Source organism: Ursus americanus, chromosome 3 (genome assembly GCF_024610735.1).
Source record: "Ursus americanus isolate L20-20 chromosome 3, mUrsAme1.1.p, whole genome shotgun sequence".
NCBI classification, from domain to species: domain Eukaryota; kingdom Metazoa; phylum Chordata; class Mammalia; order Carnivora; family Ursidae; genus Ursus; species Ursus americanus.
In genome coordinates this window covers 86423422-86450279 of record NC_142129.1, presented here as the reverse complement: position 1 = coordinate 86450279, position 26858 = coordinate 86423422, and the positions used below count along the sequence as shown (strand labels likewise).

The 26858-nt window shown below is 41.8% G+C and overlaps 1 protein-coding gene across 2 annotated transcripts in view; it reads right to left on the bottom strand.

Annotated features, from left to right (window-relative positions):
* The window catches only part of PRKAR2B (protein kinase cAMP-dependent type II regulatory subunit beta), an 89228-nt gene that overhangs the window by 19852 nt on the left and 42518 nt on the right, over nucleotides 1-26858 (bottom strand). For both annotated transcript variants that reach the window (XM_045793456.2, XM_045793455.2), the window contains exons 3-4: nucleotides 9715-9767; nucleotides 2287-2370 (exon numbers count right to left, since the gene is read on the bottom strand). In XM_045793456.2, coding sequence (XP_045649412.1) covers nucleotides 2287-2370; nucleotides 9715-9767 — 137 coding nt within the window. The remainder of the gene's footprint in view (nucleotides 1-2286; nucleotides 2371-9714; nucleotides 9768-26858) is intronic.

Here is a 26858-nt window from a genome sequence, read left to right as displayed (position 1 = left end):
AGCATTAAAATATTCATGAAAAGGATATCTTCAAAGAGATTAATAATTATAAATGCTGTGCTCAACATATGAATATACAGCCCTCCCAGGAAAAATGTTCAGAGGCCTAAGAGGTGCCAGATTTCCAAGCTAAACAAGGACTTCAGGGAATTCAGATGAGATAGTAGGTAAAAGGTTAAGATCATTCTTCTTTTTAGTTAGTAATTACTGCTTCCCGTTCTGCCTCCAAATTTTCCCAATTCAGGAAAAAGGTACCAGCTCATGTTCATTCCAGAGAGACAGTGGGAGTCATCCTAGACCCTTTCCATCAGGTTACAAATCATTTGATCCCTAAAAAGTGCCAACTTCTGCTAATTCTGAATATTTTATGAAACCGTCCCCTTGTTCCCTTCCCTAAGCCCATTTCCCTCCTTTCTACCCTCTATCCTGCCACCGAAGTGACCTCAGACACATTTGATTGTTACTTTCTCTGCTTAAAATGTTTCAATGGTGACTTCCCACTGCGTACAGTATGTGGCCAACACTACAGGGTGGCACTCAAGAAGGGTCCTTGATGACACGGCACGTGCGTCTCTGAGCTCTCAGCGCCCGTGTCTGCTGACACAGGCTCCCGTGAGAACATGCCCGGCACTTTCCTTCCATGGGCAATCTCCTTCCTGCTCATTCTCTGAGGCTCAGCTCAGGGGGCTTCCCCAGCTTCCTGAATCCAGGTGGGGTTGAGAGACCCTCATTCTCACACAGCGTCCGGACTCCATCACAGCATTGATCAGAGGAGGGGCAGTCGGAGAGAGAGAGAAAGAATCTTAAGCAGGCTGCATGCCCAGTGTGGGTTCCAACGCAGGGCTCGATCTCACAACCCTGAGATCATGACCTGAGCTGAAATCAGGAGTGAGATACTTAACCGACTGAACCACCCAGGTGCCCCTTAATTTCATTTCTTAATCTTCCATTATTAGAGCAAACAAACAACAGCCCCATTCTTTATAGAGCTCACAGTTTTGCAAACTCATTAAGAATTCTAGAGGACCTGAGGCAAACTGGACAAAACTTATAACATGTGTTCCTAAAACAACATCTCCAAAGTCACAAAAGGTAATCCGTGTTCCTGAAGGACATGGTAGAAACATATGTGGTATTAGAAACAAAAGATCTTTAAAAAATGTTTCAGGGCACCCTGTGACCCAGTGTAGCGCACTCAGTATAATAATGTACCCACCTCATAAAAATGGCTTTAAGAAGACCTCATCTTAAAAAGAGGAGGTCTTAATTTAATGTCCTAGGGCATCTATCTGAAAACTACAAAATGCTGTGTTTGACCAAAAAAAAAGTTGAGGTAAAGGGTGCCTGGGTGGCTCAGTCGGTTAAGCGTCTGCCTTCAGCTCAGGTCATGATCCCAGGGTCCTGGGATGGAGTCCCACATGGGGCTCCCTGCTCAGTGTGGAGTCTGCTTCTCCCTCTCCCTCTGCCCCTCCCCCTGCTTGTGTGCTCGCTCACTCCTTCTAATACATACATAAAGTCTAAAAAAACCCAAAACATTATAAAAATAAAGGTGAGGTAAGCTACAAGAGTTGACTCAGTTTCCACATTTGGGTCATGGCAGCAGGATCCTGGCAACCCAAACAATCACAGAGCAATCAAGATGCACGATGTGAGATGAAGGAAGAGAACATTTAGGTCCGAGTACAGAGCAAAATGTGAACCACTTGCTCACTCATCCCAAGAGAGGGGTTTCTAAAAAAACAGCCAGAGCCAAAGACCAGAGATTTCAAACTCCTTACAAAGAAAAAAATCGCTCTATGTTTAAAGGAAAGTAAAATGTTACTTTTAAAATAAGTATAATACAAAAGTTGTACATAACCTATCATTAGGATCATTAGCTGGTGAGAGAGGCAATCCACTGTGGGCCCTGAGCCCCCTGCACGTTCCTGCTGGATGTACAAAGAAGGTGAGGTCCAACCCTCTCTCCATCGAGGCTGTTTCTCAGGGCTATGCTTGTAGCACATAACCTGGAGGGATGAGATAATGTCTTCCACGGACAAGGGGCAGGCAGGCCTGTGTGCTCCTGGCTTCAAGGACATTGCACCTCCCAAGCTTAGCATTGCTCTCCTAGAACACAAATCACCACACGGGCAGCCATGGGGCCGGGGGCGGGGGGGTGTACGTCATCCCGGGTGACCTTAGCTTGTCGAAAGGGTAAAACTCCAAGACCCTGCACCGTTCTTCCCTCTGATGGTGCTGGAAAAAAAAAAAAAAAAACACACTTCTGGTCACTGAGATGTAGCTTACCGGATCCAGGTTCTTAAACAGCAGGATGTCTTTGCAAGCCTCTTGCAACCGATTTCTTTGATCATCAGTTTTGGGATGTATAATCTAAAAGGACACCAAATTAACAAATTAGTCTACTCATCTTATGATAAGGGATAAATTAACCTCCCAGCAGGATGTTGGAGGGAAGAACTGTCAGTGCTGAGGTTCACTTTAGGTGACCGCACACGAGCTATGCCCCTAAGTAAGGGAAAGTAACACAGCTTGGTCTCGGGGAGGAAGTGCACACTCATCAACAGAGCCTTGAATGTTTTTCCAACGAGGGTTTCCCCAGGTTGGCAAGTTCATTTTGTAAAGGTCTGTGATTGGCTATTCACTAAAGACCCCAGAGCTCCCAGCCAGTGGGAACACGCAGAAGGACAGCAGGTATGACGGCTACGTTAAAGGTCTGGAGGCTGCCTTCATTCCGTCTAATACTCTCTCGGTTTCTCTAATACTGTTTCATACTCTACCACCGAGTGTGATAGTCTTTGAGGATGTAGATCTTTCCTTTGAAACGTGACAGTCTCTCGAAGCCACTAAATGCTTACACGCATGTTGTATTAGATGTTAAACCCATTTTTACACACCATGTATGTCCCTACCCCCACGGAGACCGGTTTTCCGGAGGGAGGGAGAAAACACGGTGAGGTACCAAGAGAGCGGATTTGTGGAAGGATGAAGCCAGGGTCCTGGTGAGCTCAATTTAGAATGAGCTCAAAGAAAACCAGGTAGCCTAGTCTTCCTAAAGTGCCATTCCAGGAGGGCGAAGACCAACAGAATGCCCTCTGTAAGTGTGCGTGTCAACACTCCAGAGTCCCCTCTGACTAGCGCAAGGCTCAACCACTCGCACCGAAAGGCCCGTTCTGTTGTGAACGTTGATAGTTTCTAACTATAAAATGAGTTGAGGCAAGAGACAGTCCTAAAAGCAGCAGGCATGGGGTCACCTCCCGGACCGCCTGTGCACTGATGTTCAGAGAGCAGCTGACGGGAGCTACCCCGTCACTGGCCCCACCGTCGGAGCAGCCGGAATCGGGCAGCGGGGAGGTCCGTGCCCAAGAATACACCAACACTCCCGATGGGAAATTAGAAGCAGCATTTCAAACCCATCTCCGGTGGCTAAAAATTACTGAAAATCATAGGCCCGAGACGAATAAAGGAAATTTACAGTATGTGCCTTGTTTTACTGACGTCACCTTACTGAGCCTCACAGATAAGATGCGTTTACAAACTGAAGGCACGTGGCAACGCTGCGCTGAGCGCCATTTTCCCAGCAGCATTTGCTCACTTCATCTCTCTGTGTTACATTTTGGTAATTCTTGCAATATTTCAAACCTTTCGACTGTATCGGTTCTGGTGATCTGTGATCAGTCATTAGGACTCGCTGAAAGCTCAGGTGCTGGTTAGCATTTTTTAGCAATAAAGTATATTTTTAATTAAGGTACGTACAATTTTTTTTTAGACATAATGCTACTGTACATTTAATAGGCTAAAACAGGACACACATAACTTTTATATGCGCGGGGAAAACAAAACAATCATTTGACCGGCTTTACTGCAGTATTTGCCTTATTTCGGTGGTCCATCTGCAAGGTATGCATGTATGTGTTCATTTATATACTACACAAAAGAGTATTAGCCCGTGGGAGAGGAAGTCATTGCATTTTTCCCCCTATATAGGTAAGATATATGCAAACTTTATTTACTATCTAATGAATATGCTCCTCAATCTAGATTTAAGGTGACATATGGATACAGAGAAAGCAGACCCTGGTGCCTACTAACTCACTGCTTACTATACAAGAAACTTTTTCAATCAGGGCACTGAAAAAATCATGCCAACCAAAATTCTAGTAGTATCTCCCTACTTCGAATAAGGAAGGCTAACACAACAAAACAAAACACAAAGTCACTTCTCACTCCCAACTACAACTTCAAATTGAAGCGATCATAAAATGTTTGCCGGCTGAGGGGTGCCCGGTGGTGCAGCTGGTTGAGCGGCCGAGTCTTGGTTTCGGCTCAGGTGGTGATCTCAGGGTCGTGGGGTCGAGCCGGGAGTCAGGCTCTGGGCTGAGTGCAGTCTGCATAGGACTCCTTCTCCCCTCGTTCTGCCCCTCCCCCCTCTTTCTCTCTCTCTGAAAAAAATAAATAAAATCTTTTAAAAAAAAGTTTGCCTGCTGAGAAGCCCTGTCCTCAGAGAGAAAAAGTTGGGGTATCACAGCACCCTTGTGGAAAAAATGTTCTAGGCCCAAGCTGGAGGTGCTCCAGCCCAGGGAGCAACGTCAGCCCACCACAATTTTTTTTTAATTTTTTTTTTTAAGATTTTATTTATTTATTTGACAGAGGGAAAGGCAGCGAGAGAGGGAACACCAGAGGGAGTGCGAGAGGAAGAAGCAGGCTCCCAGCAGAGCATGGAGCCCAAAGCGGGGCTCAATCCCAGGACCCTGGGATCACACCCTGAGCCGAAGGCAGACGCTTAATGACTGAGCCACCCAGGTGCCCCAGCCCACCAATTTAGATAGCCTTCGTGCCCACGTAAATGCTCTGGAAACGTGGCATAGCCCATTAGCCAAGCCCCAAAGCCAAGCCAGCTGTGGGCTCTATGCTTATTTGTCGTCCCTTACTCCTTATCCCACGAACGCTTCCTGTCTTCCACGGCGTCTCACAGTTCTCTGGACCCTTGGGAACCCGCTTCGGGAAGTGCTAGGGTTTGTCTGGATCACCCAAATTGTCTTCCTTAATCATTCTTGGTACCATCTTGCACCTGCTTTACTCCTGTGATCGATTTAAGTCTTTCTCCGCGACCATTCACTCTGTAGGAGCCCCTCACACAGCAGCTTTTTCCTCGTCTCTCTCCTACTACTTGCCTTCTTATGCATTAACTCTTTTCACTTCTGGTTCTCAATCCCGCCACCACTGCTGTGGTCTACAGCTCTCCCTGCTTTCCGTTCTCCCTCCGTCCCCTCTCCCCACCCTCACTCTCAGTACCCAGAGCCTGTTACAGACCTCGCATTAAAATCCTGCTCTGTGTTGTAGAAAGCAAACAGTGAGAAATCAGGTACTTCTTGGAGGCTTTGGAGCCCCTGCCCAGTAACCAACTGCTCAAAAGCTGCTCTTCCACTTCTAAAGACTCTCGTGCTTTTGTGTTTGGTTTGGTGGGATCCTACAGAGGAGATCTGCATCGGGATAACTAAGGGTGTAACTAAACAATACACCCAAATGTGATTTTCATTACACTAGAAGTCCCTTGGCTTTTTTACTGAATTTTATTTCTGATTTCAGGGTAAAAATCTCATTTGTTAAACAAATAATTATGTAGCATTTATTATGTGCCAGGCACTGGTTTAAGGGCTTTAAAAATATGAACTCATTTTATCCTAGTAACTGACCCCATGAAGCAGGTAATAATTTATGCTAAGTAAAATAAGTCAGACAGAAAGAAAAATACCGCATGAGCTCATATATTAAAATGAACTTGCCCGTGTCATTTCTTCATGTCAGCAAGTTCAGAGCTGCAGAGCTAGGATTCATCCCAGCCGGGCTGCTACAGAATTTATGCTCTAAACCATGGTCAGCAAACTGGCCCTTCTGAAGGCCAAATTTCTTTTTGCATGGCCCCTAGGCTAAGAATGACTGGGAGAAAAAAACAAAAGAATTAATACTTCTTGACATGTGAAAATTATATAAATTCAAATGCAAGTGTCCATAATAAAGTTGTGTTTTTTTTTTAAGTAAGTTCTACATGCATCATGGGGCTTGAACTCAGGACCCCAAGATCAAGAGTTGCACATGCCACCGACTGAGCCAGGCAGGCACCCCCAGAAATAAAGTTTGAACGGAACACAGCCACATTCATCCATTTACATATTATCCATGGCTGTTTTCAAGCTACAGCAGCAGAGCAAGTAGCTGTGACAGAAACGGTATGGCCCTCCAAGCCTGAAATATTTATTACCTGCAAAGAGTAAATTTTTCAGTTAAAAAAAAGGTTTACCAAAAAAGTTTGCCAGTTCCTGCTCTAAACCTCTGGTGTCTTTCATTTTAAAAAATTAGAACACCAATTAATAAATAAAATTTACAGAGACATTTTCTGTAAAGAAAACACTGCAAATCTATTCTGCTAAGCAATGGATATCTGTACAAGATCGTTTCCTATTTGCCTAGTCCATTGTCCACACAGAGCTGAAGGTAACCTTTAAAAAATTCAAATCAGAACACCTGGATGGATTCCATCGCATTTACCGAGCATTAAACGCCCGCCCTTCCTTGGCCGCCCTCACCTCTGCCACCAGCCCATAGCCACACCTGCCTGCTCTCAGGACCGCCAACTGCTCCCACGCGGAGACGCTGAGGTCAAGCCAAAACGGGCTCCTGGGCTTTGTGGCAAGACTCCCCTTCTTCACTCTCTGGTCCCACCTCAAGGAGACCTTCTGCAACCACTACATTTAACTAGGGACCCTGTTGATGTGGGGTTTGGTTTTGTTTCACCATATTTTGTAACTGTTCATTAATTTACTGGCTTGTTCTCTAATTCCACTATTAGCCGCTGAGCCCCAAGATGGCAGGGACTTACCTGCAGTGCTCACCACGGAACATCCTAGCACCCAGCCAGATATACAGAAGGCCCCTCCCCAAAATTTTGAAGAGTAACACAACAAAGGAATGACCCATTCTTAAAATTACCAGCTCTTCTCTACCAGAAGAGTTACATGTTAGATGTATATATAACTCTTCTATTTTCATTTATTTTTAAGATTTCTTTTTTTGAGTGATCTCTACACCCAACACAAGGCTGGAACTCACAACCCCGAGATGGAGCGTGGCATGCTCCACCGATTGACACAGCCAGGTGCCCTTATATTTTCATTTATTCAGGGTAAAATCTAATTTGTGATTTTTCCAAAATCCACCTTAAGTATTTAAGTTTTCTTCGAATTCATATCAAAGAATACTTATTTATACTAATCTGAGACTTAAGGATTTGATACATAGTCTGTGAAATACAAAACGTCCAAATGAAATGGCACTTTATCAAAATATATGTTTTCCTTACAGACATTTTCCAATATCTGCTTAGAGCCAATTAATTCTGAAATCTGTAGTAATCATTTCCAAGGGCTATGGTGCAACTTGCCTCGTAGTATCTACGACCAAAAAACAGTGCAGTTTTTAGTAACATGTTTAGAGAACAGTCAAACTAATGGAGAACCTGAAGCACTTTATAATTATAATTAATTACAAAAAAACTATTAAAAATAACATGGAGGGTGTTACAGGGGACAACTCCAGCAGTGAATGCCCAACTCACAAAGATTCTTCCTTCTCTAGGAATTGCCTTCATTTGAAAGTGGTGTCTGGTAGCCAAGGCTGCACGTCTTGTCCCTGGCCCCCTAGCCAAAGCTGGGTCCATGAGAAACCCTGTCGTGGAAACTGGGACTTGAAGCTGAGAGTCACAGCACTAAGAGCAACTGGCAGCCAAGTCTCTTTCTAAGACAATACTCTGTAAGTCCTGCACCACTGCTGTGGGAGGAGGACCCCAGACTGGGGGTCCTGCTCCTGCCTGTTTGGGGGTGTTTTACCCCCCATTCTTTCTGGAATTCTGTAAGATTTCCAAGCCTACATCCAATAATATTTTTCAATATTTTCTTTTTAAAATTTTTTCTAAAGAATTTTAAAAATAATTCTTTAAAATTCTTTTAAAATTTTTATCTCAATGTGATTGGATTCTTTGACATAGCCAAATGAATCTTGACTGGTTCCACCGCCCAAACACGACTGTTAAGAATTAATTGGAGTGACCCAGCCAATCACTTTACCTATCACTCGGATCAAATGGTAGCTAATAGTCTGAGTCTATGAGATACTGTGTATTGTTTTTAAACTGTACTTTTGAAAAGCCCTTCAATTTAGATTCTTACTAAATTAAACCAGCTCATCAAACATCTCAATTACTAAGTTTTATCCTGAATACCTTTATACGCAAATATAAAGAATGTGTGTACTCATCAAAGTCACTCATTATTGTTTCTGCTAGATACATAAATCAAGGACATGTTGGGGAAGGCCTGGTTTTTACCACTACATGAAGTACTAACAGCAAGTTACACATTAGTAACAATATCTTAATCCTAAGGAAACATAATTTCAGGCCAGAATTTACAGACATTATCAAATTAATTTATGTTCTGGTAGCAAATAGTGAGCTCCCCCCCCCCCCCCCCCCCGCTGCTGCTGGGAATCCCCATGGGTATGGGAATGAAATGAGATTTCCTTCAAGACCTTCAAGATAAGACTCCTGAACTTTCTACCACTGGATTTTACATATATTTCAGGAAGCTTAATGATGTAATGACTTAGGGACACAGTATTTGCTTTTCCATATTAAAACTGAATCCAGGGGCGCCTGGGTGGTGCAGTCGTTAAGCATTTGCCTTCGGCTCAGGGCATGATCCCGGAATCCCGGGATCGAGCCCCACCAGGCTCCTCTCCTGGGAGCCTCCTTCTTCCTCTCCCACTCCCCCTGCTTGTGTTCCCTCTCTCGCTGGCTGTCTCTCTCTGTCAAATAAATAAATAAAAAATCTTAAAAAAAAAAAAAAACCAACAAAACAAAACAAAAAAACAAAAAACTCAATCTTATTCAAGTATTTGTCAGAGCTACAGAAATAAATTTTTGTTTATTTTTTGAAGCCAAACAGAGAAGAGCTTTGCCAAGTCAGTACTCGGAAAAAAAAAAAAAAAAAGGCAACTTATTACTTTCCATTTCCAGACACAGTAATCTCTTATTTAGTTTACTTTTTACTAAATAAATAATAGGTGAAGGGAGGACATAGCTTAACTTAAAAACTGCTTCAAACAAAACTGGACAAATTCTTACAAAAACATTATGACCTTCAAGAAATCAGTTTCTGAGCAAACAGATTCATAGATATTAAAGAGTAAGAACTTTTATTCTGGCAATTTAGATGTAATTCTACTGTGATTTTTCTATTTGTTTCAGCATAAGCTTCTGTTGTTATAAATTGGTAGGAAAGAAGGCTTTCCCTAGTATTTTTCTTTACTTGATATACCTTCAGAAAAAATAGCATTAATGCTATGAGAACGATAGCTAAGAACGTTTTCCATCACCGGGCTGTATTTTTGCAAAAGAAATAAAACCACACTGCAGTGAGTTTTTATGCTCATCTTCCTTTTTATCCAAAGAATAAGACTCTTTCTCTTTGGAGCAAAGTAATTCTATAGAACTTGAAGTAGAAGTAAGCTATCAGAGAGAAGACTAGGAAAAGAAACAGTCAAAATAATTCCATTATGCTTCCTGTCAATCTACATGCCTGTTAACCTCTTTCTATTATTATATTTCTGATCCAAAACTGTAGTATAATTTAAAACTGATTTATTAAGTAAATTACATACCCTGGACTCTGCATCATCTTCTTCTTCATCAGGATTATAAGCTTCTGCACATACTATAAAAATAAAAATGGACATTTGAAAGATTCTTCCATCAAGAAATAAAATAAATATACCTTAAAAATTAATTAAAAAAAAACCATGGTATAAAACAACATTAACTGATTTCATCCAGGGCAAGCAGTCTACACTCAAAAGACAATTCCTTATTGAAATTTATGACAAATTTATTAAAATATAAAGCTGTACTTTAAGACAATGACAATTGCTTTCTGTTATTCAGAGAAACACAGCTTCACCTCTTCCACCTTTGTTTCTAAGCTACAGAAATGCATGAGATCTAAAAATTACTTAAAGAACAGACCCCCCCCCAAAAGCCTAAGTCTGCTATGAAATGATCAATTTAATCAGTTAGGAGTACCTTTCATAAATTATCCATAACCCAATCTTCCAAGAGCAAATATGATTAACGTGTTCATAGTCCTTTCTAGTCTTTATTCTGAGTGGAGTTCATGCTGCATATGCAATGTTAAAACTTGCTTTTTTCATTTAACCCTGTAAGAATTTCACATGCCATTAGAAACATTTTGCAAAAACTGTTTGAAGGACTGCTGATTGTTTCCTCCCCTAATGCTAGACACTTCGCTGGCTTCTATTAAAATAAGCTTGCAATAAAAATCTTCATGCATAAATATGTGTCTACATTTCAGATTGTGCTATAGGAATTATTCCCAAATGTTATTTTTGGGGGCTAACCGGTACGACAATTTTTAAGGCGCACTTCTTACCAAGCTTCCTTCTAGACGGAATATACCCAGCCACTGTGCTACAAAGAATGTCTAAGAAGATTCCTCTAAACTGTACAACAGAAATGGATGTTACTGCTTAAATCTTTGCCAATTTACATGAAAAAATTACTGACATTTTAAAAAATTATTTTGAATTTGAACTATATTAAGATGTTTATAAGCTGACTATATTTCTGCCTTTATGAGGAATCTCTATGCATTTGATTTTCTTTTTGGTTTACACCAGTTTCTTAACACCACTTTGTTAGATTTCTCATAATCATTTTATCCAGTTTGCCTTTTCACTATAATTACAAATTTGTCACAGGTTATGCATGTTTATTTTTAATGCAATGAGCTCAAGGAAGAAAAATCCTCCAAAACGATTTAAACTCAATAGTAAATAAACATCACAAAAACACCACTGGTTTAGAGCTAGGAAACTCCTTCTTCATTTGCAAATCTAAAGATTACTTCTCTTTCGGTTTTTTAAAAGTAGATTTTTTTTTTTACATTTACCCTTTAATTCATACGGATTTTACTCTGCCAGAGATGTAGAAATTTAAAGAACAGAGGCGACAAGCTGACAAATATCTTTGCAGAGGCCCCAGGGTGGCCTGAAGAGTCCTATCATCATTAGTACTGCTACTGCCATTATTATTATAAAACCTGACCTTAGCTTTCTTTCCTCCAGGCATTGCTCTATAGACACATTGGCCAGTGAGTGAGGGATTCTTAACCAGGGCCAATTTTGGCCCCCCAGAGGACAACTGGCAATGTCTGGGGACATTTTGACTGTCACAACTGTGGGGACTGACGGGGAAGCCACTGGTTACTGACGGAGGCCAAAGACACTGACAGACACCCTACGATGCCCAGGGCAGCTCCCCTTCCCCCCAAACTACAACTGCCTCGCTCAAAATGTCGACAGTGCTGAGAGTGAGAAACCCTGACCTAGTGTGTATTTTCTCATTCAGTCTTACAGCAACCCTAAGACAGGTTAAGTTTCCTATCACTACCTGACAGATGAAAGACTAGGGCAGAGAGAGGTTATGTATGTTGGCCCAGATCACACATTCTAGGACAACAGGACCAATACCTGATCCCAGCTTTGGCTGACCCCAAAGCCCTTGCTCTTAACTACTGTTCTGCACTTGACTCTGGTGAATTCACCAGCATCAAGCCTGGACTTCAGCCTTCTGTCTCAGAAACCAAACAGAAGGGGACCTGTCTCTCAGGGGCAGCCTCCCACTAAAGAACCTCACTGATGAATATCACCAGAATGCCAATTTAGTAACTAACTCCCTGAGTCAAGGATGGAGTCAGCATGACTAGCTCTCTCCCTGCAGGAAGACCATGGGAGCAGCCAAATCACAATCAAAGGGTTGTTTGCTGAGAAAGAACTAGGAGGAAGAGAGTTTGTCTAATATAATGAATGTTAGGTGGCATCAGTCTGGGATAGCTTGAGTCTTCCACACACACCGTACAGATGGTCCTGCTCATGGGGCCCAGACACTTCCATCGTGTTGGCTGCAACTTTCCAGAAAGCATGAGGACATCGACTTCTTTAAAGCTTGGCTCTGCGACTTTGCTTCCGTAGATGACCAACCTCACAGGCTGGACTGCTACGTAACTAGCAGGGCTCAGTGCAACATGAAAACACAGCCCCATTCTCAAAAATTCAGAATTTCAAGAGCGCACGGAGAGAACATTAGACCCAACTTGGGGCCCTTGTGAAGAGGGGGCCCAGGCCGTCAGCCCTGCTAACGGGATCAATATATTCAATGAGGTGGTACAGTAGGTGAGACACTTTAGTGTTGACCTTAAATTTTAATTCACAGAGGGAGACCTTCATGCTCTGGTTTCTAAGTTCCGAGCTCCTATACTCTGACTAAAAATCATAAGGAGTAAGACTCCATTGCTTTTCTAAATAACTTACCAATTGTCCCAGTATTATTTGTTACTTAAGACCCTTCTGATTTGTGGTGTCTACTTTATCACCTACTTGTTTCTTGGTTGCCCATCTCATTGAACTCTTTGCTGTGCCAATATTACCAGGACTTAGTTCGTGGCATGTGGATGCAATGTTTCACTACTTTCCAGCCCATCTCCCACCACCTCCGACAGCCACAGCAAAACACGGCCTGTGCAGGCGTGGACACTGCTATCTTCACTTACACCACTGCCTCGGGTTGGAACTCCCACCACATCCTCCTTTCCAAGCCATCCCTTCTTTTCAGACAAGAGCCCCACCTCCTAGGAAAACCCACTTCTGGGCTCCCCTTGCCCCGTCCCAGTACCGTGGGCAGAGCTCATTCTTGTCTCTTACCACACCGTGTTCTACCGGAGTGGTGACCCTGTGTTCACCCTGCAGGCTGCCACTCACGGTCCTTTGGGGACATGCGCTCCTGGTCCTCTCTCTCTTTCCCTAGCGCTGCCCTGGCTCGACGCACACTTTCCGAATGAATGACTGGTTAAGGAACAAACAGGCCTGCAAGGTCCTTGAGGACAGAGATGATATCTTGTTTAAATCGCTCCTGATACGCTACCTGCATGACAGACTCTCAATCACAAGCTGAATTAATAAAAAGTTGTCTAACACCATTTGTCCAAGAAACAGGAACGGAGCAAAATGAGAATCTTTTGTCTTGTTCACGGAGGAGCCTGGCACAGAGCCTGGAAGCTCGGTAACTGTCTGTCCGAGGAGCAAACAGATGAGAGGTTCTATGCCCGGAAGGACCCTCAAACCAAAGCCTCTAGAGAATATGAGCTGCTTTGTATTCTTCCTAAAATGTATTGACCCTATCCCTCCTGGGTAATATGAAATTGAGCCGGAAACTATACACTCCTTCTTGGTTTGGCAATTACACAGTAGTGAAGGGCAGAGCCTCATTCTCTGAGCGAACCCTGTATTGAGGTTTCCCTGTTATGTTTGCATATATCTATTTGACAATACATCAGTCATCTAGAATGGTCCAAAAATTTAAGTCGATTCCCACACCGTACTGCGATATGCATGCACTGTGCGGCCAGACACCTGTCACAGCTGGCAGGACAGAAGAGGGAAGTGAGAACTGTATTGACTCTGCATCTTCTGGGGCTTGGCCCTCGATCTTTTCGTACAATACACACGTGCGCGCGTGCACACACACACATACACACACACGGAGCTGCACACAACTGACCCCTGTACCCTTGTACAGTGTAGGAGCCGGGGTGCCAACCCCCTATGCAGTTGAAAATCCGCATATAACTTTTGACCCTCTGAAAACAACTACGAAGAGCCTACTGTTGATCGGAAGCCTTACTGATAAACAGTTGATTAATACATATTTTGTATGTTATGTGTGTTATATATTGTATTCCTGTAATAAAGGCTAGAGAAAAAAATGTTATTAAGAAAATCTTAAGGAAGAGAAAATACGTTTACAGTACAGTACGGTACTGTGCCTACTGGGAAAAAAAATCCACCTGTAAGTGGACCCATGCAGTTCAAACAGTGTAGCTCGAGGGTCAACTGCAGTGACCGACAAAGGGTAAGGGATTTTTTTCCCATCATGACACCAAATACATGTTGTTTTTTTCCAACAGCACTCCTCCGACCCTCTGACACCAAACGGGCTGTCTCACAGTTCGATGTAACTGACACTATCTACCTGAAGTTAGTGTCAGATCCCACAAGTCAAAGGGCTCAGTCTGGCAAGACTGCCTCCACTTCAGATGCTAATCTCGATTCCCAGGCCACCCACACGTCTGAACAACCAGCTATAAATTGAGGGTTCTCATGACCTCTTCCCTGGTTCCATAATTCACTAGAATGACTCACAGAACTCAGGAAAGTACCTTCCTTAATCTTACAGGTTTACTATAAAGGAAACGACTCAAGAAGAGCCAATGGAAGAGATGCACAGGGCAAGGCATGGGGGAGGGGCACAGAGCCTCCAAGTCCTCTCTGGGTGTGCCGCCCTCCCAGTACCCCCATGTGATCAGCAGTCTGGAAGCTCTCTTAATCCTGCCATCTAGAGTTTCATTACAGAGGCACAACTGATTAAATCATTGTCCAGTGGTGATTAGCCCAATCTCCAGCCTCCTTCCCCTTCCTGGGGTTGGGACCAGCAGGGGTAGGGGGGCAGATAGGGTTGAAAAGTTCCAAGCTTCTAATCAAAGTTTGGTCTTTCTGGCAAGCAGCCCCCATTCTGAAACTATCTAGAAGCCCCTCAGCCAAGAGTCACTGGGCACCAAAGAAATTCTCACTCAGGAGATTCTAAGGGTTTCAGGGGCTCCAGGGACCCAGGACAAAGGCCAAGTACCCTTGTTATTATACCACACAGGGGTTACAGCAACTCCCAGGGGCACTGTACTTGGCTGATAATGTATAAAAATGAGCTCAAACAGCTCTGCACTGGACCAGTTTACATAACCCGTGCTAGCTCTCTGCCTAACAAAGCCTAAAGGAACCAGCTTCAACTCCATGAGCCACTCCACTGGGCCTCAGCACCTGGCACAGAGCCTTGTGCACAGTACGCCTTCAATAAATATTTGTTGAAGGAGCAAAAAGCAAATGTGGCCTGTACAGAAAAACTGTGTGGTTTACAGGCTTTTAACCTAGGGGGGAAGAAAAACTGACTTCTGGAAAATATATAAAATTTACTTTTCCAATTTCTCAATACACTAAGATTTTAGCATACTTATTTAAATGATAATTAGCTTTAAAAGAAAGCTATGATAAAAGCACAGGTGTATTAGACAACAGAGCTCTGCTTCAATATGGTTAAACTTAGCTTATTGAAGTGGAAATGCCCTCCTACAAAGGGAAAAAAAATTTACCTTTACAAATACTAGTTTAAAGCATGCCTTCTCAAGCAAGATTAGTTGGGGGAGGAGGCAAAAAAACTTAGTCTTTTTTTTTTTTTTTGATAAAGCACATATATACACAGTATAGAAAGATACACAGTATATATGCGGCATTAAAATCTCATTGTGGGGGTGAGAAGGATGAGGGGAAACCACCTAAAAAGACTTGGGGGAAAGCCAATAACAAAAAGACTGAGAAGTGCTGGGATAAGATACAGTAGTTCCAGCGAAGTAAAGGGAAGAGACGACATAGTGACAGTCCAGAGGCTGTCCCCTCCCCCACCTCATCCACACGTCTGTCCAGGAAGTGTGCTGTACGTCTGCTCTGACACATGGGTGATGGTCCTAACTTCCAATTCACAGTGCAAAAGCATTTGGACCCGACCACAATAGAGAAGTTCACATTTTGATCCCAAATCACATTCAAGCAAAAGGACCCGTCGGAATTCTTATTTACCATTAAAAAAAAAAGTTTGTGGAGTTTGGGACATGATGCAGAGTGAAAGAATGCTGGAGAAGCACGGAGGAGAAAGCAGTGAGCAGCTGCTAAGGGGACAGAGAAGGCTTCGCAGAGACAGAAAACCGCAGGCCGCTAAGGAGCAATGGGAACAAGTCTGAGAAAAGAGGAGACTTTTGTCTGGTGCGTTATTGCTAGCGCTTGGAACTGTGACCGGCACACAGTAAATAGGGTAACAAAAATGGTTGAGAAAAGGAATAGTCATTGTAGTGGTGAGAAAAGTATGATTCCCTTTGATCTTAAGACCTAGGGAAACTGCATCTGTCTGGGTGGCCGGCTTATACTACAGTAACAAGCATCCCCAAATCTGAGGGTCTTCAAACAGAAGTGTGCTTCTTGCTCACGGGTATGTCCATCACGGGACAGTGGGTATCTTGCTCCACGTCGTCTTTGCAAAGGCTACAGGCCAACAGAGCCACCACCGTTTGGAACGTCACCAGTCCCCAAGGCAGAAGCAAACTGCTCACTGGCCCCTGATGGGTTCAAGATACAGCACCCCAAAACGCAGCACCTCATGTTGACCACTGACAAAACAGTAGAGGGAAGGTCACTCTGACCTCCCCCACCCCGCACTTTGCCCCAGCAATCTCCCATGTGAAAGGTACTGACCCCGTACCAGGAGGAAGGGGGACATCTTTATCACCACAGACAAGGAAGTTAGGGCCGAGAAGGCTGTATAAACAATACTTACCCATTTACTACCAGGAGCCCAAACCCCTTTGTCTTATCAATCCTTCACAGATTTATTGTTGCCCAAAAGATATAAAAGCTCCCTGCTCTAGTCACTTGTTTGGGTCTTCATTTTCTTGTGAAGGATACCATAAAAAACAGGTAACAATTCAATAAAATGTGTGTAAGTTTTTTGTTATTCTTATGTCAGTTTCTTAGGCCAAGCCAGAGACCCAAAGAGAGTGCAGGAGAATTTTTCCTCCCCTGCATCTCTAAAGCTTCTGCCTTCAAGTGATTCTTGTCCCCTCTGCCAAGAAGGAATATATAATCACAGTTCACAGGACAAGTGACGTGGCCATTCCTAACTTCAACGACACAACAGGGACGTGCATCTCTGCAGGTGCTCAGAGAGAAATCCAGAATATTGTGAAGAGTCCTAATGACCAACACAACCACCTGATGGCCCTAAGCTCAAGGATTCCTCTCTCGTCCTCTCCACCAGGGGCTTAGAAGGGGAATGGAGAGTATTGAAATCAACCATATGGTTTACTTAAAAATAGGGGGAAATGTTCTTAGCTTTAAAATCTACAGACTAAGGCTCATAAACTCTGAACAGAATCATTACAATTTCCTTAAAACTGCCTTCCAAATATTCATTGAATATTTAGTCACTGAACATGTCACTTAATATTTTACGATTTCCTGCATCAAAATATTAAAAGTTATTATAATCTACCATTACTGCCTACATTTCAGCTACAAAAAGAGCAATATAAACCTTTATTCAGGTAGGTTCTTGAATCATTCCCAACATATAACTACCAATCCTAAAAAATGGCTATAAATTTTTTCCTGTTACTTCTACTATAAAACAGCCTACTGTCACAAAAGCTTTTTAACTAAACCACACATTTTACTCAACTACCCTGATTCATTACAAACTCATTGTTTTTGTTGCCCTTTAACAAGAGAGATATTTAGGGGCACCTGGGTGGCTCAGTTGCTTAAGCCTTTGACTCTTGATTTCAGCTCAGGTCATGATCTCAGGGTCATGATCTCAAGGTTGTGAGATCGAGCCCCACATTAGGCTCTGTGCTCAGTGGGAAGTCTGGTTGAGATTCTCTCTTCCTCTCCCTCTGCCCCCCTCTCCCCAGTGCACGAGCACGCGCTCTCTCTCTCAAATAGAAAATAAATAAATCTTAAAAAAAAAAAAAAACCAAGAGAGATATTTAGAGTAAGACTTCATAACTTACCAATTCATTTCTATGTTTTTGTTTCTAAAAATGATTTCCCCCCATCTTTATACCACTCCTCTTTAAGTGACTGTAAACCAAGAACAATGAACACCTCACAAACCATCATGCACTGGACACCAGGGGAGCAGTGTCTCTGAGATACATAAATGAGCCACGAATAGAGAGCTTCAAACAAATGAGAATTTGTCCATCTTTTGTTATTTCCCTATTATTAAAGCTATGGAAACCAAAACATTCTTTTATCTGTTCCAAAAAATGTATGAATTTTTCTTCAAAAAATGCCTCCAAAGGAAAAACAAAGTCCCAACCATATCAGAACCCATATACATAGGGTAGGTGAATTTTTATTCTCGACTTGGGCGCCAAAGTATTTTAAAATTTTAGCTATAAAGTATGTGGATTCAATTGTGGATCCCACCCCAATCCATTGTCTTTCCACAACATGCTCTACACATATGTATTCAGTCCCTGAAACCATGACCTCTTTTATTATAAAATCAACTCATTTATAAGTATGGCACAATTAAGGGACAAAGCATTCAACAGGTTTATAAAAAGAAACATGTCAACATGGTATGTTTCTGAATATTCTACATAATACCACCGTTCATACCCTATGCATAGCCTGTGGGACTAGAGAATGGAGGAGAACCACGTGAGCCCCTACTCCCTCTCACGGGGAACAGTGGTCCCCCTGTAGCTACTAATGCTCCTTTCATTAGTTAAGGATGTAAGGACATTTAACAATGTGCAAGAGCAAGGAAATGGTGAATGCATGCAATCTAAGGACCCAAGATACGGGTATTTTCCAAATAATGGATTCCAAGTGAATTTTAAGAGAAAGAATAAAAACTTACAAATGACCAAGAGTAAGATAAAGATATACCATAAAAAGGGCCAGAAGAATAATTCTGAGGAAAATATATTCTGACAACCATTAATATTTTAAAGCCTGTGTATGTGTTTAATATTAATCAGTATAATTCCTCAATGATATTCTCCAGAACTATTGGGTAGCAGACGGTAAATAGATCCATTTGTTTTAGAGGACAGCACTATAATAGAAATTATATTTGTGCTTTGCTGGAACAGTCTAATGAGGATTTCTGAGCATTATATTTGATGGCTATTGTGAGTTTTCAGAAATTAATAGCCAAGGAGATATCAAAAAAGAATTCTCACGCTTTAATTAAAAGTCAACAAACGGCTTCCCAAGAGTCTGCACAAATGCCCAACTCTTGTATTTTATTTTGGTCCGGGACCTTGCATCACATTAAAGTAATGTGAATATAAATACTAGTTGATAGTGAATGATATGTCCACATATATCAAAACACAATTTTGCCTTTCAAATGCAGAGGAGCTGGGGCTACTTAAAGCTTCTGAATAATTTTATCTGTTTACTGTTTTTGAGACTAATGCTGCCTAACATGTACCTATGAAAACATGATAGGAACAGAAACACTAGGGATTCTTCTCATTATTAATAAATTTTCAGAACCAGTACCATTTGACCAGATGGTTCTAGGATATGAAGTTGGGACTAAATATAGCCAGAATTACGGAAAAACAGTTTGGTCAATTCCCAGCTTCCAGGTTTACTAGTAAAACTACCAATTGTGAGCATTACGGGAACATCCTTCCATCAAGCCTCTCCATGTTATCACCAGAAGTCTAATAAGAATTTCAATGCTATTTTAGAAAAACAGGACCAAATTGCAGCAAAACAATACATATCAATACCCAAAGACTTAAAATAGGTGATATACATTTACGAGTAAAAGCAATTGAGTCTAGCTTATTCATTATTTAAAGTCAAAAGTAAATCCTTATAAATAGCCTAATGGGACTTTCCTCTTGAAGAAAAGAAAAATTCCATTTCTATTTTTTTAAAGGAAACTTGAGGGCGCCTGGATGGCTCAGCAGTGAAGTATCTGCCTTCGCTCTGGTCATGATCCCGGGGACCTGGGATCGAGTCCCACATCAGCCTCCCTGCTCAGCAGGGAGTCTGCTTCTCCCTCTCCCGCTCTTCCTGCTCGTGTTCTTTCTCTCTCTGTGAAATTAATAAATACAATCTTTTTTCTTTTTTTTCTTTTTTTTTTTTTAAAGATTTTATTTATTTATTTGACAGAGACAGCCAGCGAGAGAGGGAACACAAGCAGGGAGAGTGGGAGAGGAAGAAGCAGGCTCATAGCGAGGAGCCTGATGTGGGGCTCGATCCCATAACGCCGGGATCACGCCCTGAGCCGAAGGCAGACGCTTAACCGCTGTGCCACCCAGGCGCCCCAATAAAATCTTTTTTAAAAAAATAAATAAATAAAGGAAACTTGAAAAACAATGTCAAGATTTGCGAGATGACAAATGACAATGAATTTAAATGAATTTTTAATTAAAAAGAAAAACAATGTAAAGGCAATAAGATGGGAAATATACAAATAAGGTAAAATAGCAATTAAACATTTAAAATCTACAATTTGCAAAATTACTCATTTTTAAAATAAAATCCAGTTTTAGAGAGGGTGCCTATTTTAGAATGAGCTCTGTCATATACCGCTGGTGAAACTCTAAACTGGGGGTGGGGTTGAAGATGGAAGAGGAAGAGTCAGTCTGAAAATGTTAAAAGCCTTGAAAATGCTCATGCCCAACATAGGGGAAGGCAAGGAAAAATAAAATAAGATAAAACCAGAGAGGGAGGTCTTAACTCTAGGAAACAAAGTGAGGGTTGCTGGAAAGGAGGTAGGTGGGGAGATGGGGTAACTGGGTGATGGGCATTAAGGAGGGCATGTGATGTAATGGGCACAGTGTTATATAAAACTGATGAATCACTAAATTCTACCCCTGTGACTAATACACTGTATGTTAACTAAAAATAAATAAATAAATTTCAAAACCATATTTCAGTATTGAAAAAAAATGCTCATGCCCAGTTCAGCAAGTGCCCTGCAAGTAATCTGAAGAGATGATGGTTCAAAATAGAAGAAATCTGAATTCCAACAATAAGCAATAGATTTATGATAGATATCCATATATACTATAGGTATACTACACAGCCATTTAAGAATTACATTTAAAAAACAAAATAAAAATTATTTTTTACAGGAATATCTAATGACTTAGAAAATGATCACTAAATCTTATTAGTTTGTTTTTGTTTTTTAGAGCAAGTTTTAAGACAGGTGCATGGTTTGAGCCCATAAAAAGTGTGCATCAATCTGGCAAGGCAGACATCGAAGTTTGTTGTTTCTTGGTGGTATGGTTGTGATGATTCTTATGTCCCTATTTGTGCTTTCCTGGGTTCTCTTCATTTTCAACACATAAAACACTGTATTTATAATCAGAAATAAAGGATTTTTTTTAAAGAGATGATCATAAAACAACCATTCACATCTCAAACATAAAAAGGGCTTAAAAACCTAGGAAAATCTATCCTGCTAATAATCAGTCTGTCTTTTAAATGCATCTGATCCCCTGTCAAAATTACTTTTATAATTTAATACCTCCTAAAAACATAAGCTTCTACAACTGGCAGAATCAACGGACTAAAACTTATTTGAAAGTAGTTATGAAAAATAATCTCATCAACACGACTGTTCTATCACTGAAAGCTTTCTTTCTAATAAATCTTTTCACATACAGTGAGAACACTGGCTTAATGTCTACCTCAGTCTTACAATGATATGACTTCCTCTAACCCCTGAATACTTAAAAAACCACCTCAGAAGTACAGCATGGGAGAGGGAAGAGTATGCAAATCCTCACCTCAAAAGCAATGATGAAACACGACAAAACTTCCACAAAAAACCCAGAATCATTTCAGGACTCTGGAGATCGGTTAAAGGCACACAACATATGGAGAGGCATTTATTCATACAAAACTACTGAACCTCAAGTTACAAGAGTGGAAGCACACAGGAAAAACACAGGCGTGTTCTTCATTTACTTACACTACCACCACACTCCAAACACATCTGACACCAAAAATGCGGGTTTATTTCCACAATGACTAATTCTCCAACACCAGCTGGGTGTCGTACAATTCAATTCAGTTCTGACACCATCTACCATCAGATTGCACAGGGCAAAGGTTCAGTCCCGCAAGACTGACCCCCACTGCAGACGCCAAGTGCAAGTAGTATGTATAAAGTTGACCCACTTGTCTGACTTGCCTACAGATTGCAGGTTGCCATGACTCCCTCCTTAGATTTCATCACAGAACTCAGGAAAACATGTTTACCAGTTTATTACATGATAAAGAATATAATAAGGAATACAGTTTAACAGCCAGGTGAGGAGGTGCATACGGCAAGGTCTGGAAGGGTCCTGAGCACACGAGCTTCTGTCCCCATTGAGGCAGAGTGTGCCACCCTTCCAGCATGTAGATGTGTTCACCAAACCCTGTACTTTAGCGATTTTTATTCATCAAATAGTCATGATTGTTCATGACTCAATCTCCAGCCCCTCTCCTCTTCCCAGAGGATGGAGGATGGAGTCAAAAGTCCTAAGCTTCTGATCATGGCTTGGTCATTCTGGTAACAAGCCCCCATCTTCAAACCACCCAGAAGCCCACCAAGAGTCACCTCACTAGAACAAAAGACACTCCTATCACCCAGGAAATTCCAAAGGATTTAGGAGTTCTGTGTCAGGAGCCAGAATCAAAGACCAAATATTAGCACAAAAGATGTTCCCAGTGCTCTTAACACTTAGGAAATTACAAGCGGCGTTAGGAGCTCTGTGTCAGGAACCAGGGACAGAGAGCTACATATAATTTCTATCCTTTCACAGGGGGTCCATAGCATTCTTGCTTGGAGCTGCTATCCCAGATCTCTTCCATCCCCAGCTCAGTCACCAGAGCAGCTCTACCAGCTCTGCTGCTGCAGGAGGCTAACCCGATCGAGGGCAGAGCACAAAAGAACCAATGTCCGGGAGCAAGGTTGGTAATGGTGGTCTTGGTGGTAGACAAACAGGAAGACTAGTAGCTTGCCTAGCCTAGGTCGTGGTTCTGGCTGCGGCAAGCAACAGATCAACAGACTAACCAGAAATTGAACCCAAAAAATGAAACGGCAATTCATAAGCTCTTCAAATGTCCTGCCTGACTGGAAGGCTGTGTGGGCACATAAGAGAAACTAGACAGGACCCAGGCCATCCACATATCCCTGGCTGTTTTAAAGATGCAGCACATGTAGAGAAGACCAAAATGGTAGTTAGAAGTCAGGGCACCCTTTAAAACTATCTGAAATTTGAATATGCTTTCCAACTCAAACACAGATTCATCAGCTCAAGGCATTTGAGTATAAACTCTGACCAATCACTGACAGAGCACTAAGCCATGCACACACAGGGGCTAAACCTGGAAAGCCAGAGTTAATTTTTTTAATTAAAAAAAAAGTAGGGACATTAAAAGCCACATACTCAGTGGCAACAGAGTTCATGCATTTATCGTAGGAAAGTTACTGAGCAAAGAACAGCAACAAACCTGAGACAGAAGAAATCAAAATTCAGAATTTCTACAAAATAGGATCTAAAATGCCAGTTCTTAGCAAACTTTTAAGAGTGGGAAAGAATAGCAAAGAAATAAGAAAGTGTGATCCATATTCAGGAAAAAATCAGTATCTCTTGACTAATGGATACTGTCTCTGAGTGGACCCAGCTGTTGGGCTTAGCAGACAAAGACCCCAAAGCAGCTACTATTCAAAGAACTAAAAGAAAGCAGGTTTAGGGGCGCCTAGGTGGCTCAGTCGTTAAGTGTCTGCCTTTGGCTCAGGGCGTGATCCCAGGGTCCTGGGATGGAGCCCCGCATCAGGCTCCCTGCTCCTCTGGGAGCCTGCTTCTTCCTCTCCCACTCCCCCTGCTTGTGTTCTCTCTCTCACTGGCTGTCTCTCTGTCAAATAAATAAATAAGTAAAATTAAAAAAAAATTTTTTTTAAATAAATAAAAGAAACCAGGTTTAAAGAATTAAATTATGATGACAATGACTCAACAAATACCTTTACCTCAATAAAGAGGGATACATTATGAAAAAGAACCAAATGGAATTCTGGAGTCGAACAGCCAACTAACTGAGACAGAAAATTCACTAGATCGGCTCACCAGGTTTGATCTGACAAGAGAAAGAATCAAGGAACTTGAAGGCAGCAACAGAAACTACTCAATCTGTGGAACAGACCAAAAAATGAATAAATAAAAATGAAGAGAGCCTCAGAGACCCATGGGATAACATCAAGCATGCTAACCTACAAAAAAATGGCAGTTCCAAAAAATAAAAGAGGAGGGTCAGAAAAAAAGAGGAAGAAATAATGGCCCCCCAACTCCCAAATTTTATGAAAAACATTAACAGTCCAAGAATCTCAATGAAACTTAGTCTAGAACAAACACACACACAAAAATCCACACCTAGACACATTTTAGTAAACTGTTTAAACATCAAAAACAAAGAAAATCTTCAAAACTACCAAAAAAATTATATACAAGGAAACAATAAAATATTTAATAGTTAATTTCTCACCAGAAACAATAAAGTTCAGAAGGCAGTGGTGCCATATTCAAACCGAGGAAAGAAATTGTTTCACAAAGAATTCTATACCCATCCAAACTATCCTTTAAAAAGGAAGATGACATGAATTCATTCTCAGTTAAGCAAAGACTGAGAAAATGTGTTGCTAGCAGATGTGCCCTACAAGAAATACTAAAGGAAGTCCTTCGGGTTAAAAGGACATGACATCAGATGCTAACTCAAATTGGCAGGAAGAAATGAAGAGCATTGGAAAAGGCAAACGTGAGTAAATATGCACGACTGTATAAACGTACTTTTGCTGTTTTTTTTTTATTTTTTACTTTAAAAGACAAGATTTCATAAAGTAATATTTACGACACGGCACTGCTGGGTTTATAACGTATACAACGCATATGTCGGTAACAGCACTATGGGCTGATGGTCTACCTCCCTCCCTCAGTTCCTCCTAGTTCATGCACCTTGGTAAGGCAGTCTGATGATTACATGTGGCTATCCCCAGGAAGACACCACCTCTTCTCAGTTTGTTCCTGAGTAATGATCAAGGTGAAAGAGGTGAGGAGGGGGGCACCTGGGTGGCACAGCAGTTAAGCGTCTGCCTTCGGCTCAGGGCGTGATCCCGGCGTTATGGGATTGAGCCCCACATCAGGCTCCTCCGCTAGGAGTCTGCTTCTTCCTCTCCCACTCCCCCTGCTTGTGTTCCCTCTCTCACTGGCTGTCTCTAACTCTGTCAAATAAATAAATAAAATCTGAAAAGAAAAGAAAAGAAAAGAAAAGAAAAGAAACAAAGAAAGAAAGAAAGAAAGAAAGAAAGAAAGAAAGAAAGAAAGAAAGAAAGAAAGAAAGAAAGAAAGGTGAGGAGGATAATATGGACCCATTCTGAAACTTCCAGATCCCAACCTGACCACTCCTCAGCATGATGTATCTCGGGCCCAAAATGTATAATGCTTCCCACAACATACAGAATAAAGCCCAAACTCTTATCAAAACCCATAAATTGCTAACCTTATTAGAATATTCACTATTACTTTTTTCACATGGTTTGCTCAACTAAAAATTCATTTCTTCCATTCCCACCTATCAAAAGCCTACTTTCCCCTCAAAACTCCACACAAATGCCACCTCTTCCCTGTCACTTTCCCTAAGCATACAAGTTAGGACTAAATACTCCCTTCTACGTAGGAAAATGGAATGCACCTTATTTGTGTCCTTTTTTCAGCAGAATCACACATTATGTGGGGGCTAAATTCTAAATATAAGAGGGAAACATCTCCGAAAGTCAATGTCATTGCTGAAAATCCCACAGGCAGCCATTGCTGAAGATGATCATATGGTCCCACAGTAAATCCACAACAGTGGGTTTTCCCTCCAGCATTAAAACTGACAGCTTTTTCTTCTGCTGAGCACTAGAAGTTATTGCTGGCTTACATTTAGAAGCTACACTGTATGAAAAATTGATACCTTTATACCCCAGAAATGCTCATACTCCAAGAGGCATGCAGGAACTGAGCAAGCCAGTGGGAGGGCAGATTTACGTCTCCCCCTCACCTGCTGAGGCCACGAACTCCCAGTGGAATGTCTAGCTGTTGCTTTGAGCTCATGCTCTCTGCAGAATGTGTAGAGTGAAATCAGAGTGGAATTCACCATGACCCGACTCTGCTGTGCTTGTCCTCCAACTAGCTCATACTGATGAAGGGCAGATGCAGAAAAATGTTCACCGTTAGCCCGGAAGGCTGACCTATAGTCTGCACAGTTCTGATAAGGATCAAATACGTACGGGTTGCTACATTCTTTATGGGTCTTTATGACTGCCTGTACAGCTCACCGATAGTTAACATGGAGCTGAATGGTAAGCACCAGAGAAATCGTGCCAAAGTAGTTTTACGAGTAGAAATTGAAAGAAACATTTATAATCTAATACTCCCTGTATGTCCCCCCTCTCCGATGTGAGCACCAAGCATATAAGCCCCAGCTTCACGCAGCAAAAGGGCAGCTCTTTCTGCCCATGGGAACCTGTTTCCATGGTATAAAAAAAGCACCTGTTTGCATGGAAAAGGTCTCAAGCATTCTTTCTTAAGTGTCTGGCTCCCAACCCCACATCAATGGGCTCAAGTTCATGGCTACCTGGTCAGCTCCTCCAGGGGGCTTGGACACAAAGCTAAATTTTACCTCTAGCAATCTCAGAGTGTGCAGAGAACACGGTCTTGCAAATAGTGAATGCTAAATGCTTCTTAATTTAAGCGAAGAGACAGCATAACCAACCAGCTATGAAGCCAATCTCTTCTGTAGTTACCAGAGTGTAAACATTTCAAAAACAAACATTTACGTACCAAAAAAAGCTGTGCCCTCACAAATTACAAGCCCTTGCAAGTCTAGGGGAAAAAACCCAATCTGATTTTAAAATGCAGTAATTTTGCATAATAAGAGGGAACCAGGTGGTTGGCTGTTCTACTGTTCTGAAGAAAAGAACATCAAAAAACAGTTTGTAAGAAGAAAATTACAGTGACCTTTAGCCTCCCACTTTATCTCTTTGAAAAATTGGTGGTATAAATGTA